This window comes from Peromyscus maniculatus, chromosome 19 (genome assembly GCF_049852395.1).
Source record: "Peromyscus maniculatus bairdii isolate BWxNUB_F1_BW_parent chromosome 19, HU_Pman_BW_mat_3.1, whole genome shotgun sequence".
NCBI classification, from domain to species: Eukaryota; Metazoa; Chordata; class Mammalia; order Rodentia; family Cricetidae; genus Peromyscus; species Peromyscus maniculatus.
In genome coordinates, this window is record NC_134870.1 from 70,111,447 (window position 1) to 70,126,465 (window position 15,019).

At 41.4% G+C, this 15,019-nt stretch overlaps 1 protein-coding gene across 1 annotated transcript in view; it reads right to left on the reverse strand.

Annotated features, from left to right (window-relative positions):
• The window catches only part of LOC143269630 (SET-binding protein-like), an 85,478-nt gene that overhangs the window by 26,484 nt on the left and 43,975 nt on the right, over window positions 1-15,019 (reverse strand). The window contains exon 2 of the mRNA XM_076555562.1: window positions 8,382-8,552. Coding sequence (XP_076411677.1) covers window positions 8,382-8,552 — 171 coding nt within the window. The remainder of the gene's footprint in view (window positions 1-8,381; window positions 8,553-15,019) is intronic.

Below are 15,019 nucleotides of genomic sequence, written 5' to 3' on the forward strand. Positions count from 1 at the left end.
GAAGCAATTTCTACAGTCATCATGTTCTGGCTGCCAGCACACTACATTCCATTCTCATACTATTAGAATCAAGAACTCATACTGTCATTCATAAGTCTTCTTCTTCTTCTTCTTCTTCTTCTTCTTCTTCTTCTTCTTCTTCTTCTTCTTCTTCTTCTTCTTCTTCTTCTTCTTCTTCTTCTTCTTCAAGTTAAGGCTGTTTTAAGATTTCTTGGTTACAAGTGGAGTCAGCTTTGACTGTGCCTTAAAGCTGGGTTTATGACTAAATTGTTTACCTGATGTCAGTTCCCCAATGACAAGCAGGGCACCTAAAAGGTGAATAGTCTTGTGAGATTTAAGTGTTTTCACTTATTCATTGTCTGCTCTATTGTTGAACATGGAAGATTATATAGCTTGAGAAAGTAACTGATTAGCTTTGATACCAAACAGATAGATACTCAGAACTGTTTGTTTCAGTCTTAGCACTCACAGGTACACCATGAGTACGAGACTGGTTGGTGACATCCTTTTTGGTCCCAAGTTGAATCAGCCTCCCTCTCTCCCCCTCTCTCTAATATGTATGTGTATCACTTTCCATACACATGTCTGAGGTATGTTTCTCTGTGTATATGTGTCTCCTGGTGCCTCTCTCTACATATATACATATGTCTCTGTGTGAGTCTGTGTGTCTCTCTGTGTTTGTCTGTGTGTGGGGTGGGTGGGTGGGTGTGTGGGGTGTATCTCCCCCTGTTGTCTTTCTGTGTGTAGGGAGAGAGATGGAACCAGAAACAGCAGTATGTATTCTATTTCCATCCTTCTAGCCTTGACTTTGTGGCACAGAACCAGAACCTTACTCTTTTGATTTTTCTTATTATATGATTTGGGATGTACTATTAATATGGTTTCATCCTAAATATGACAGAAGAAAAATAAACACCCATGCTTCTGAGGTGAAATCATGACTTCTCTGTCCACTGCATGACCTCCCTGAGAAGTTATATCGATATGCAGAGACAAGAAAAATTAGCCTGACTTACTCAGGTATAGATTATCTAATATGCTTATTAAATCATTATTGGGCAAGTGTAATAGAAAGTTGTTTCAAATTCTGCATCACTTTGAACAAACCTTATCGAAGCCTTCACTGCATTAGCCCTAATGACTTCCAATAATGATGCCGCTTTCCCTTGAGTTAGACTTCTTTGGCCGCAGCAGATCAATAGCTATTGAGCAGTGTGATCACGCAGGCTGGCCTGTTAGAGCGCCGGCAGCTTCCCCGGCTTTCCACCCTTGAAGAGCTCATGATGGCCACTCTCTCAGGCATCTGCTCCTCTGCCCATCCTATCAGTCAATAACTTTGCCATCACCATGTGACTCACACTCCATGAAACTGAAAATTTGCCTTAAACAAAACTACTGGGTAGTTCCCTTTGACGACGTGTGCTCGTCCAACTGCTTACACACTTTAGCTAGAGAATGCACACTATTTAAACTTTGATTTATAATCTTCTCTCCCATATTATAATGCTTGTATATAAAATATGGTGGGAAATATTCTCCTATGACAGCTCAAGATCACATGTTAGAAAAAGTCCTGGTTGGACTCCAGGCTAATTATTTGGCAAATGTTTACCAACAGCATCTAGTGCACTATCAAATGTTTTTCACTTTATTGTTAAGTGGTTTTAGGATCCAGTGTATCTTTCTTAGATGTCTATTCACTATGTTCAGCACCAGATACACATACAGCTCCTGCCTCTCAACCAATTATTTCACTCAGATTATCTAATGAGCATCTTCTGTATGTGCTCAAGTATTGTAGGTAGATGAACACCCAATATTTCAAAGTGAAAGAATCAATTAATTATTTGAATTCCTTCAGTACCTTCTAATCTTTAAGTGTGTTCCTAAACTAATTTTGCATTCATGTTTATACCTACAGATTCATGCTGGTTTCAACTTTGATCAGAAAAGCCTTTTCTTTTTCTTCTTCTTTTGTTTAAACAGGGATTGGGAAGGAGACATGTTAAGTGGTCCTGGGAGTAGCTGGAGGGTGGTAGTGGGGAGTGGATATGATTAAAATACATTGAATACATGCATAAACTATTCCAAGAACAAATAGAAATATTGTTAAAGTTTTGCCTTGTAGGCCATTTAATTTAACTCTTAATTTCATTTTAGCTAAAAGTTGTCTGGCTCCCCAACCATCCTGTAAACATGATAACCCACTAGGGAATTATGTGTAAAAAGTTCTTCACAAACCACCAAGCAATTCAAAGTTTATTTTGTTTGCAGGGAGAGATGAAAAGGGGATAAACAAGAACCAAGTGAATTGTTTCATGAGAAGCATGCTTGGTTAGTGCAGAAGCATGCAATTAGGTAAGATCAAAATTACCTGCCTACCATGTGCTCGGTTTGAATTAGAGCTAGCTCTCCCAACGAATGATGAGTTTCACTTAACTGCTCTCCCAACAAGTGGAGGCTCACAGCTCAGAAAGAAATCTGCAGTTGATCAGGAGAGAGGTGGGGGTTCGCTAAAAATCAGGCAGGAGATGAGAAAATTGGACTCAAAGCCAACTCTGTGACCTCAGGCAGATCTCTGAATCTCAGGACACATCCATTTCTCCACATATGGAGTGAAGCAGGATGTTGGCTATGAGCCCACCTGTGTGTTCCCAACTCCCCCAGGTTTGGAGGAAGCCATTTGTCTATGAAGAATAGGATCTCACGAAGGTCTGCCTTCTAGCACCTGGGGGAGATCGCTGGCTTGCTTCTCTGCAAAAGATCTGCCTTGCAGCCTGAGACCGGAAATCAACCAAATCTATGCGACTCTCATGAGGGTCTCATTTTCATACTGCCAGAATGAAATAGACTGTTCCTGCCTCCTGATACAGGAGAGTTTTGGCTTAGCTCTGATTACTGAGGGCGTTAATACCCACCTGCTTTTCTGGCTGCTTGGCATATTTGTAAATTACCTGCTGGATGCAAGAAGAGGTAAGCCCATATAAGCATGGGATCCCAACAACACTGTCTTTCACACTGAATGCAAGAGTGCAGGGGGGCGGTGGATTTGTGGACCACCTGTCTTTGGCCTCTGGGAAATATCTGTTCTTGGCAAGCAAAGGTAAAAAATTGAAGAAATTTCTTCAATCCATAAAGAGAGGTCTCAGTGCATAAACAGTGAGTTTGAATTGCATTTTCAAGGTGAATAGTGCAGACCACATCCCAAATCTTTTGCTCTAGTTCAAATTATTCCCTCGAAGATTCCCAATTGTGGTACTGCACACAGCTCTTTCTGCCTGGATGCCCTTCCACAGAGGTGCCACTAGTCCATGAAGGCTCTTCCATTTTTCTGTGACTGTGGTGGTTTGAGAGAAAATGGTCCCCAAAAGGAGTGGCACTATTAGGAGGTATGGCCTTGTTGGAGAAAGTATATCAATATGGAGGTGTGCTCTGAAGGTTCATATATGTTCAAGCTATGGCCAATGAGACAGAACACTTCCTTTGCCTGAAAATCAAGACATATGAACAAAATGACTCATGTCATCCAAACAAAAACATGGTCTGGCCTATCACAGCTATACCCCAGTTCCTGGTACCAACTTCTGCCTTAATTCTGGGTTTCTATTGCTGTGAAAAGATAGCATTACCACAGCAACTCTTATGAAGGAAAACATTTGTTTGGGGCTGGCTTACAGTTCAAGATGGCCATGTTGGAGTAGGTGTGGCCTTGTTGGAGGAAGTGTATTAATATGGAGGTGGGCTCTGAAGGCTCATATACGTTCAAGCTATGGCCAATGAAACAGAACACTTCCTTTGCCTGTGAATCAAGATGTACGAACTCTCAACTCCTTCTCTAGCACAATGTCTGCCTGCATGCTGCCTTGCTTCTTGCCATGACAATAATGGACTAAACCAGAATTAAGACAGAAGTTGGTACCAAGGACTGGGGTATTGCTGTGTTAGGCCAGACAATGTTTTTGTTTGGAGTAATATGGACTTTGGGAGTTTGGGTTAGGAATGCAGTAAAATGCTTTAAGTGCTGCTTAATGAGCTATTCTAGTAGGAGCATGGAAGCCAGTGGTGCTGAGTATGATCTGTTGAACTATGTGTGTGTGTGTGTGTGTGTGTGTGGTGGTGGTGGGGGGGCTGGCTCAAGATGTTTCCGAGAAGAATTTTAGTATGTTGCCTAGAGATCATTCTTGTGATATTTTGGTAATGAATGTGGCTGCTTTTTGCCCTTGTCAGAAAAGTTTGCCTGAGGCTAAAGTCAAGAGTTTTGGATTAATTCCACTGGCAGAAGAAATCTCAAGATAGCCTGGTATAGCCTCTGTCATGTGGTTATTAGTGTTAACTCTGATGAAGATTTACAATGAAAAGGAGCAAGCTGAACAAATAAAAATACAAACTGTGCAGATTTTAAAAAGGGACACCAGGAAGTGGAACAGAGCTAAATCCTATGTTCAAGGACATAAACAGATTGAGAAATGGAATAAAGGGAGTGGTGACCTCAGGGCAAGATCCCACCCAGCTAAATTTCTATCTTGTGAAAAGCAACTAAAGAAAAGCTTAGAGAGAGCCAGGTGTGGTGGTGCATGCCTTTAATTCCAGCACTGGGAAGGCAGAGGCTGGCAGACCTTTGAGTTCTAGGCCAGCTTGGTCTACAGAGAAAGTTCCAGGATAGCTAAGCTTAGGCAGCGATAGTAACAATCAAAAACAAAAAGCCAGAGTTGTGGGATACATGTTAGAATTCCTAGCCTCTCCCTTAGCTACATGACCATACATGTGCTGCAAGATGCTTAGTCATCCCAGGGCCTTACCTCCAGCGTAATCTGTGTATGTGTGATCACATAAACTATGCGCATGTGTGGCGTAGCTATGTGAGCCTATATGCGCATATTCGGGGGAGGAACCTATAAAAGAGGGTTCTACTTATTCCTCCCCTCTCTTCCTGCATGGCCATTCCATAGGCCTCTGCACATCTTTCCTATTCCCTTCCCTTAATAAACTCTTATATTGGGTTTTGTTGTACCTCATTGCTTTTCTCGAAAGGTAAACAGCACTGCTTAACGAATAATACTGCGCCGCTTAATAAATAACTGTATGTACCGAGGAGAGCTGCTAACAGGGAGTAGAACTAGACAAAGAGAAAGAAGTAAGTGTGTTGTAGTCGACAAAGATGAAAGAAGTTGGAGATCCAAAGAGCGTTTTGGCATCAGATACGGAGATGTCGAGTAGAGTTTGCCCAGCTGGTTTTCAGTCTTGTTTTTGTCCAGTATTTCCTCACTATGTTGCCTTCCTTATGTTTTTAGAGCAGTAATGTATATCCTGTATCATTATATGTTGAAAGTATGTGATCTGTTTCTTTGATTTTGATTTTTATAGGGAATTACAGTTAAGAGATTGCGTGAATCTCAGAAGAGACATTGAACTTTAGACTTGTAAATAAGTTCGAGACTGTTATAGACTAGGGGGACTTTTGAAGTTGTACTGAATGCAGTTTTGCATTATGATGTGTCTACTAGCCTATGGAGGCCAGGGAGTGGGATGTGGTGATATGAAAGAAAATGTCCCCCAAGGGAGTGGCACTGTTAGGAGGTATGGCCTTATTGGAGTAGTGATAAAGCACTGGTCAGACATGCATGATGCCTAGCTTCCATTCCCAGCATCGTGAAAAGGATAAAAGGGGTACAAGGTTCCAGGTTAATCATCCCTAATCTGCAAACCTTAAATCAAAGAACTTCAGAATTCTAGACTTAGGGGCACTGATATGAAACTGCAAATGGACCATTCTATCCCTGACTCCGTGGATGGGTCTCAGCCAGAACACAGCTGCATGAAAATAGTGTATGGACTACAGAGATCCTTGTTCCTGCATATTTAGTGCTACCCTAGTCACAATAGGTAAGAAATAGACACATTCTAAATGCCCTTCAACTGATGAATGGGTAATGAATGGGATACATATATACATGAGAATTATATTCAGCTGTAAAGAAAAATGAAATTCTATAATGACTCCCCACCACCCAGAAGCCATATAATTATTAAACAAAATCTCAGTGCCAGCAGAGGTTCAAATGTTCATTGAGAAGGGTCTGTGTGACCCCCCAAACAATTTAGACTATTGTCATCGCTCTTGGTTGCCTGCCAGAATTGGATAGTAAGACTCTCTTGCTTAAGACATCATACACTTTGGTCACAGGACTTGGAGAAGTCAAGCTGGTCCTGCTCTGGAAGCCTCCTCCCTGATAGCTAGCTCTTCTAGTACTGGAAGGTGCTATAATAGCCACCAGGGGAGACAAGTTTTCAACAGTCCTACCCAGCTGCAAAACTTCAAACTGCTATACTGATCAGCTGGGCAAGATATGACCAGCAGTGGATTCTTTCACCAATATGTTGGGATTAATCAAGATCTGTCTTACGGACTTAAGATTCCACTCAATAGAAGGAACTCAAGAATAGTATTGTAAACCTAGCCAAGAACCCATGGCTGAAAAGGTCGTTGACCATACATGAGAACCCACTACTGCCATTTCGTTAAACCGATTCAGTCTTCTAAATATTTATGCTTACAGCCTTAGATAAGTGAAGCTCTCATTCCTCATCAAAGAAACTTCCCCCTGCAGCAGATGGAGGTTACTATCGTGATCCACAACTATTTAATGTACGGAGAACAAGCGACTGGAGTGCCCATCACCAAATGGCACATGGATAACAGCATCCATAGTCAAGGCTCAGGGAACATCATGGAAGAGGCGACAGAAAGACAGTAATAGCCAGAGGACTGGAAGGATAGCTACAATACAGTGTCTTCTGGACATGACAGAGATGTTACACTCAAGATCTCTAAACAATATGGTTGCCTGCACAAGACCACACTAGCCAACATCCCAGTGGGAAGAGAGGAAGGAATCATAAGACCCCTTCTCTAGGTGGAGAGCTACGGGCAGATGGTGGGAGAGTGAATAAGAGCCAGTTTTCTTCAGGGACAGGCCCTTGATAGACTGCCCATGCCCAAGTGGGTCAACCCTACATTCACATATATACATATATACATACATATGCACACATGTTTATGTACGTATAAATGAATATATTGTATATATATGCAACAGTAATTAGACTTAATAGAACACACACATATGCACATACACATAATAACAAATTATTAAAAAGAGAACATGTATTTGAGAGGAGAATATGGGGGAGACCTGGGAGGAGGGGGAGATACATTGAAAATACAGGGTACTAATTTGTGAAATTCTTAAAATAATCAAAACAGTCTATGAAGTATATATGAAATGTAAATGAATTTTGTTCATCCTCAGACTTAAGATATCTCAATAGATAAATGCATTTTGTTTTTCCTGGTGTTTGGTGGCAGAAAGGGCCTTGGACATGTGCCACATGCAACCCTTAAATATTTATTTTCAAAGAGATCCTTAAAGGTTTTCTTCGATTTTTCTAGTTGCTTTTTACCTTAGCATTTTTAACTTATTAAAATTGCTTTGAGGTAAGAACATGAGGCACCTTATCCTTAGCTTCAGGGTAATAGCAGATCTGTACCGTGACAGAAGTGAGGTTTTCTTCCCAGCACTCACTTGGCGATGATGACAACTAGTGGCACCACCACAAGTTGTTTGGGTTCTGGCACCTGCTTTTGGTGGTTTGGGACTGAGTCAGATCACACTCAGCCATGACCTGGTTTCCCAGTTGTGTTGACAGACAGTTAAGACAGTTGATTGACACATGACCATTTGGTCGGATGAGAAGGACCATGCCCTGCTGATGTACAGTGTTACTGAACAAAGACAGCTTGGTGAGAAGGACTTTAAAGGATAGATGAGTTCATTATCTACTGTCTCGAATTTGCTTCTTTAGAAGTTCTAAATAAAATTGTTGAATATCTTAACTTGTATATGCGAATGGCCCACACACTGCATTCTCAATCACTTCTGGGTACAGCATTTCTGATTAGAGATACTCAACCTGCAATTACTTTAAATTAATTAGCCAATTAATTTTTTTGGCAGTATGGATGGGACCTGTGAATATCAGACAAGTACTTTACCACTGAGTCACACTCTCAGCCACTGGTCCTTGCTATTACAAGTTTATTTACTTGTTTGTTTATTTAAATTCAGTAAGTAGTGGAGGATGACCTTGAACTTCTGATCCTCTTGTCTTTACTTTCTGAGTGCCAGGATTACAGACAGTCACCATGGTGTTCAGTGTTGACTTTTATTTACTTATTAGATTTATTAACGGGACATTTGTATTGGACCTTCAGTTTGGTTTTTGACAGTTTCACACACGTATACACTGTATTGGGATGTCATTGAGCCCCACGACTAGGGGATTTTTTCAGTGTCTGTCTTCAGTGTGTGAAAAGCACTCACCTGCATCTGACGTTGCTGCAGATGCAGCCAGGAGAGATAACACCGGGGCTGAAGGGATTGCAACACTGTCCACTGCACTTGGCTTCTTCCTGGCCATCATGGTGGACACTGAGCCCTCGCTCTTGCTGTGCGCTGCCGTCTGGTCCACTCTTAAGTGGGGACTTGGCATCCCTGAAAAACAAGAAGCCCAGAACCTGTAGTTGATTTAAAAGAACAGAGGGGCAACCATCATAAAACCTGAACATGATCTGAGTAAATAGTCCAATTGCTTGTCCTCTTTCAGATGCAAAAAGAAAGGAAATAGAATACTTAAAAGAGAAAACTAGCCATGGCTAGTTTGAGGGTGAGGTCAGGACTCAGGGCTTTTGAGAATGGATGCCTAGATATGAGGCCCACGCATAGGTAATGAAGCAGTATAATGTATCGGGTATCCATTGCCCTTCTGGGGATCAAGAAGCACATCTTCAGAGATTACACTGACTCGAGTATGAAGGGTAATTTACTTGATTCCTACCCTACTGAGGCTCCCATCTCACTCGCCTGGGAAGAAGAGACTATCGGAGAAGAAAACACTGTGCAGCCAATTCCTGTGGGCTTGTGCATTGTTCATTCTAGATGCTGTGGAGAAGCTTATAATCTACCGTTATAAGATCAGCATTGAAAGAGACACTAAGTAGAGCTCATGCAGAACTGTGAGGCTGAGGGAAAGCCATTCTTGGTGATGAGAAGAGAACAAGCAAAATAATAGGTAGCAAGGAATGGGATCCAGATAGATAATTATCTTAGGTGTTCACAAATGGCTGAATGGATAAAGAAAATGGGGTACCCTATGAATATCATTCACACATTAAAATGAATGAAATTTCGTCATTTCCAACAAAATGCCTAGACTAGAAATATGATATTCTCCCATTTGTGGAAGTTAAAAAAATGACTTAAATGCAGAATAGTGATGGCTAGAGGCTGAGGAGTATTCATGGAAGATTGGATTTAACAGCTGATTTGGAGGACTCTGAGTGTTAGGACTTGACAAGTATCACAGGTCATGTGATTAGGATTTTGCAGCCCATGATAGACTCTTATGGGCTATTCTGGACCCCTGTTTCTTAATCTGGATCCTGTTTTTCAGCTCTGGCTATGGAGATAAATATAGCCCATGACTTCCTCAGAAGCAATATGAACCAGTAAGCAGAGGTTCAGTTCTCTTTCTGATATGGTTAAGGATTTATGGACACCTATCTATATCCCCAGGTGTAAATCATGTCTAAGCCTAAAGGGTTGAGTGTGCCTGATCCATGTAGAACGGCCATATATTCAGGCTTCCTCCATCTGTAGGCTGTGGCCAACAATCACAAACTGGGTTTTGTCAGGCATTCTTGACATGATTTTTTCCCATCATAACCAGCCTGAGTGATGCAGTCCCTTCCTTGAGCAATGCTATCTTAATCACCACAGTGAGATCCCCTTTAATCACTTTGACTTCACGGCAATTCAGTGAGGGATGACCATGGCTATTACCATTTTCTCAATTTTACAGATGAGAAGAACACCCTTTTGGGGGGAGCTTAAGAGAAAATTGAATCAAGTCCTCCTGCTCTTAAGTAGAGCTGGATATCTCCAGTTGCAAAATGCTAAAGCCAGGATCAAAATGCTAAAGCCATTGGACCATACTAACACTGAGCACAGTTCAAGTTCATCACAGTATGCTTTATGCTGAGGACACAAGCCTTATTCCACAACTGGACGACACACCTGAAGGCACCCGGGGAGTGGGTCATGCCAACGTCTTGTTTTACCCCCCTGCTGCCCTCCTTTTACCCTCTATTCTCATCTCATCAACTCTTGCTTAAGATGCCAGGACTAATACAATTTCTGCACTTTTCTGATCTTGAGTTTCAGAGTATTTTGAAGACAGAAAAAGACAAATGTCAAGTTCTATGGTAACAATATTACAAGGCACATCCATAAAGATACACAAAAGTGTGCAGTGTGTCCTATGACATCAAATTAAGTAGGTGTGCTTAAGATAGACAAAGCACAGCACCCAGGGCAGCTACCTGTGCAAATGTCTATCCAAATAGTGAGCAAAAATTACTCTAAAGAAGGTGGGTCAGGGATTGGTGGAGCACAGGAAGTAGGGATCAGGAAGAGTTCCCTTTTTCTTCTTAGCCTTGACTTTACTGTTTTATGTATATCATATTATATATTATATATATATATGTGATACAAGTATATGTTAAGGAGGGGAAAGGTCTCACTCTGTAGTCCAGGCTGTTCTGGAACTCACTATGTAGCCTAAGCTGGCCTATAACTCAGGTGGTAATCCTCCTGTCTTAGCCTCCCAAGAGTTGGGATTATAGGTATGAGCCGCTATTTCTAGCAACTACTAATATTTTTGAAACTACAAACATGTATTAACTTTCCTTTTCCATCGAGAAAAGAGAGTTTGAGGAGAAAAAATCTAGAAATGTCTTAGAGCACGATACTGAGGTAGAATGTCCAATGTGCCTTGTGGCTGCTAACCGGTCTGATCACAGGGACAGCAGACACGGAACAAAACAAAAGAAAGCCCCCACTTTTTTGCTGCAGGACCTCAACAGTATTCCTTCCAAACACACTTTGGAACTCTGAGCTATCAGCATTCATTACATTGAACAACTGCCGCTTTGGAAAAAAAAAAATCACTGACAAGCCATCTTTGTACCTGCGGATGCAGGTTACAGAGATACCTTTCTGTTTAAATTATGATGTGTTTGGGGAATGGAGGCAATAAACGGGACTAGTAGACGAATATTTAACCCTCACTTGGGAACGAACTGATACCCAGTCATTTCAGTTGTACCCATTTTCATGCAAATGTTTACAATCTAAATTAGTCTCAGTCCACATCATCTCATTAGAGTTGGTCTGATCATGCCCCTGCTGGGTATACTTTGCCACTCAAGTGTTTATGATACAGACTATGTTAAATGCAATAAAATGACACTGAAAACACTCTGTCATTGAGATGATCACTGTTTAGCTTCTGCAAAAACCCTAGACAATTTAGGAATTGTCAACTTTTGAAACCATATTTAAGGAAAGGGAGACTATCCCTGATGTTTTCTTGGTCATTTTTGGATTTTGAAGGGATGATGGACAGGCAGAAATAGCATAGATGGCCAAGACTATCAGATAAACTTTAAACAAAGGCCATCACTCATTCTGAGAGCAGAGGTCTGGAGAGCATGGACTAGGAGAAGGGAGCTGCCCCTTGGGAAATGACATTGTGCAGGTAGCCGAAGTAGGAGTTTGTCTCCTTTCAATCAAGTGACAGCAGATGGTCCATGGTGGGACATTTGGAGAGCTTCTTCCCAGACTGGTTCTGGCTTCTCTCTCTGTTCATAGGACTAGGGATTTTTGAGGCAGGAAATTGATTATTAAAACAAACAAACAAACAAAAAAAAAAAACCAACCAGAGTCTTGCACAGATTGGGCCACTGAAAACTACCTTGTTTACATGGGAACATGTGAAAAGGCAGTGGTTCACCCCCGGGAAGGGTTACCTTTTAAATTCAGTAGGCAGTCTGTACAGAGGACATTCTTGGTAGGTGAGTTCTGATTGCTCCTGCACCTTAGCGCTTCAACATCAGAGTACACTGATGTTTACATTTCTAGAGGCCAGTGTGTTTTCAAAGGCAGAAAGACTGGCAGTGATAACTTCCTTAATCTAACATCTGCTCATAATTCAAAGACAGACCTGGGAGAAAATGTAAGTTACTTATATGAAAATATTTCACAAAAACCTGTTGACCTCTATTGATAAGTTTTTACAGACTCTTTGTAGCTATGCTGGAGTCCACCAAGGGACAGCCACTAGTTTTCAAGGGTAATTTCTCAGACCACTTATTCCCTCAAACCCCCACCTGTGCACCGTGTTTGCATTAGGGACTTGATTTATGGATTCTTCTCCCGAGATGCAGAAACTGACTTCCTGTTGCCTTGGTTACTTGGAGCTCAGTTCAAGGTTAAACTACTCCCAATCAAAATCACTGGCAGGCGCTGAATCCAGTGGCCAGGCTATTGACTGCCCCAGGATGCGGAAAGGTCAGGGACCAAAGCACTGTTTACTGCCTTACGGGTGAGTCAATAGCTTCAATATTTTGATTCTCTTCCTTCTGAAGTAGAAGTTGCTGCTCAATTACCTCTTCCCCAGGTTATTCAAGGTCACAAGGGTCATGGTGGAAAGCCGGGTCTATGGTGACTGACTTTCTCAGGATCCCTTTAATGAGCTTTGTGACCTTGGCAAGTAAAACTCAACCTCCTCTTAAGTAATTTGTATGTTGCTCTCAGGTTCATAAAGTTGGTTATCGCTCATTTCTCATTTCTTTACGGGGAACAAACAAATAAATGCCCTTCACGGGATGTCTATTGTACACTCCCCTTTCTAATAGATGAGAAAGCAGAGGTTCGAGACAGGTCATATGATTGTTCTAAAATTACACAATGACATAATCTGGAGACATCATCTCACTGTTGGGTCCTCTACATGGCTTCCTTAAGGAACTGTCAACTCATCATGGATGGATCCCACCCATTTCATTTTGGTACATCCACTGTAGAGTGCATTGTATCTGGCAGGTGGAACTTGACTCCTGTAGGCTTGCTGAATAGCTCAATTAATTGCAAATTCTAAATATTGCAAATGCAGGCGCTTCTTGCAGCTGATGTCTATGCTGGCATGGTGGGATGGAAGTAATGTCACTGGGATGGTTGTCCCTTTCTATCACCTCCCAGACCTGTTGTACCTAGTCTGCAGAATACAGAGTTTGGTATGAATGGGGAATTAAAATCCATTGAGCAGTTTAGTAGCTTTTAATTTTTGCAAAGACTTTTGACACGCAATATGCTGTTTGTGGATGGTAAGATGTACATGGGAAGCCCTCCAGTCCACCAGCAAGCAAACAGAGGCAGAGAGAACCAGATGACTAACCCATGCTTATAGACCATGCATGTGAATGAATTGATGCTAAAATCCATGTTTCAGTTCAAAGCTCTTTTAATTTCTCAATGCACGATCTTTGGGGTTTTAAGACTTTAACACTCATTCGCTTTTTAATTTACCAGTTGCCAATTAAAATCTACTGTTTCTCTCCTATGTAGTGTGGAAATGAGCTTTACTCATGGACAACAGTGGGAATTTATGTTACAGAAGAAACTGAATGCAGTTATAGCACTCCTTAAGCTCTATGACATCATAATTGTGTGTATGTGTGCCAAACTCAGTAAGTTTTATCTTATTTATTTAAAAATATTCTTTATGCTTGGTATTGTGTATGTGCATGTATGTGTGGGTGTATGTGTGCACGTTTGTGTGTGTCTATGTGTGTGCATGTACATGCCACAGCACACATGAAGATATCAGAGAACAACTTTATGAAGTTGTTTCTTACTTTCCACTTTTATATGGGTTGTGATGAGATGTGCGATATGCATGGCAACTGTCTTCACCTGCTGAGTCATTTCTCTGACCCCAAAGTTTTATTTATTTATTTGTTGCATCGTGTTGATCATTAACTCACAAGTACTTAGCAAATATCTGTCTTGCTGGCAATATGGCACTGATCAAAATGAAGTTTCCCTTCCCTAAAGGAGTTATGCTCTAATGTTTTCTGTAGGGCAAAGGATAGCCATTAGTTTTTATGAGGGCAAGGAATAAAGGGCTTGTGGATATTAGCCATCATGAGGCAGAATTTCTACTATTCATGACATCGTTAGAAAAGGGGCATCACATTCAGGTGGATATAGCTTCATGGATCTTGAGTTTTGTAAAGAGTGAACTTTGGAAATGAGAAGATATGGCTCCTTAAAAATTCTTAAAAAATCTTAAAAATTCTTATCAATAAAATCAAACCTGTGAGCCAGGTATAGGGGTGAAGCTGGAAGATCAGAGATACAGAACAGGCCACAGCTAACCTCACCTTGCCAACTTCTCAGCTGATCTTGTTTCCTCAGACTGGAAGCCTCTGTGTCCTCATATCTGAATGGCTTTCATCTGAACTGTGCTTCTCAAAGCCTGAATCTTAACCAGCCAAATGCTTCTAGTTTCTCTACCTCACACCTTTCTGCTTTCTACCACCACTCCCTGGGATTAAAGGCTGGCTTTCTGGGATTAAAGGTGTGAGTCACCATGCTTGGCTGTATCCTTGAACAGATGAACAGATGGATTTCTGCCTCTGGAATGCTAGGATTAAAGGTGTGAGTGCTACCATTTTCTAGCCTTTGTATCTAGTGGCTTTTCTGTCTCTGACCCCAGATAAGTTTATTAGGGTGCACAATATTTTGGGGAACACAATACCACCACAGCTCCTGGGTACAGATACCTTGGGGCCTCGGGTCTTGAAGAGAGGAATACAAGCTGGTACAGATGCCTTGGGGCCTCAGGTCTTGAAGAGAGGAATACAAGCTGGTTTTCAAGCAAGGTGTCCATACACACCAAACAACTTATTCAACAGGTATGACCTTATCATCACTAATTTTGTGCCAGGTAAGTTTTACTTCACTTTAGGCAAGGTCGCTCTTAAGTATAATACTATTCGGCAGGCCTAGAATCAATTCTATGAAGCCAGCAATTACTTCAGAGGTAACTACCAGAACTT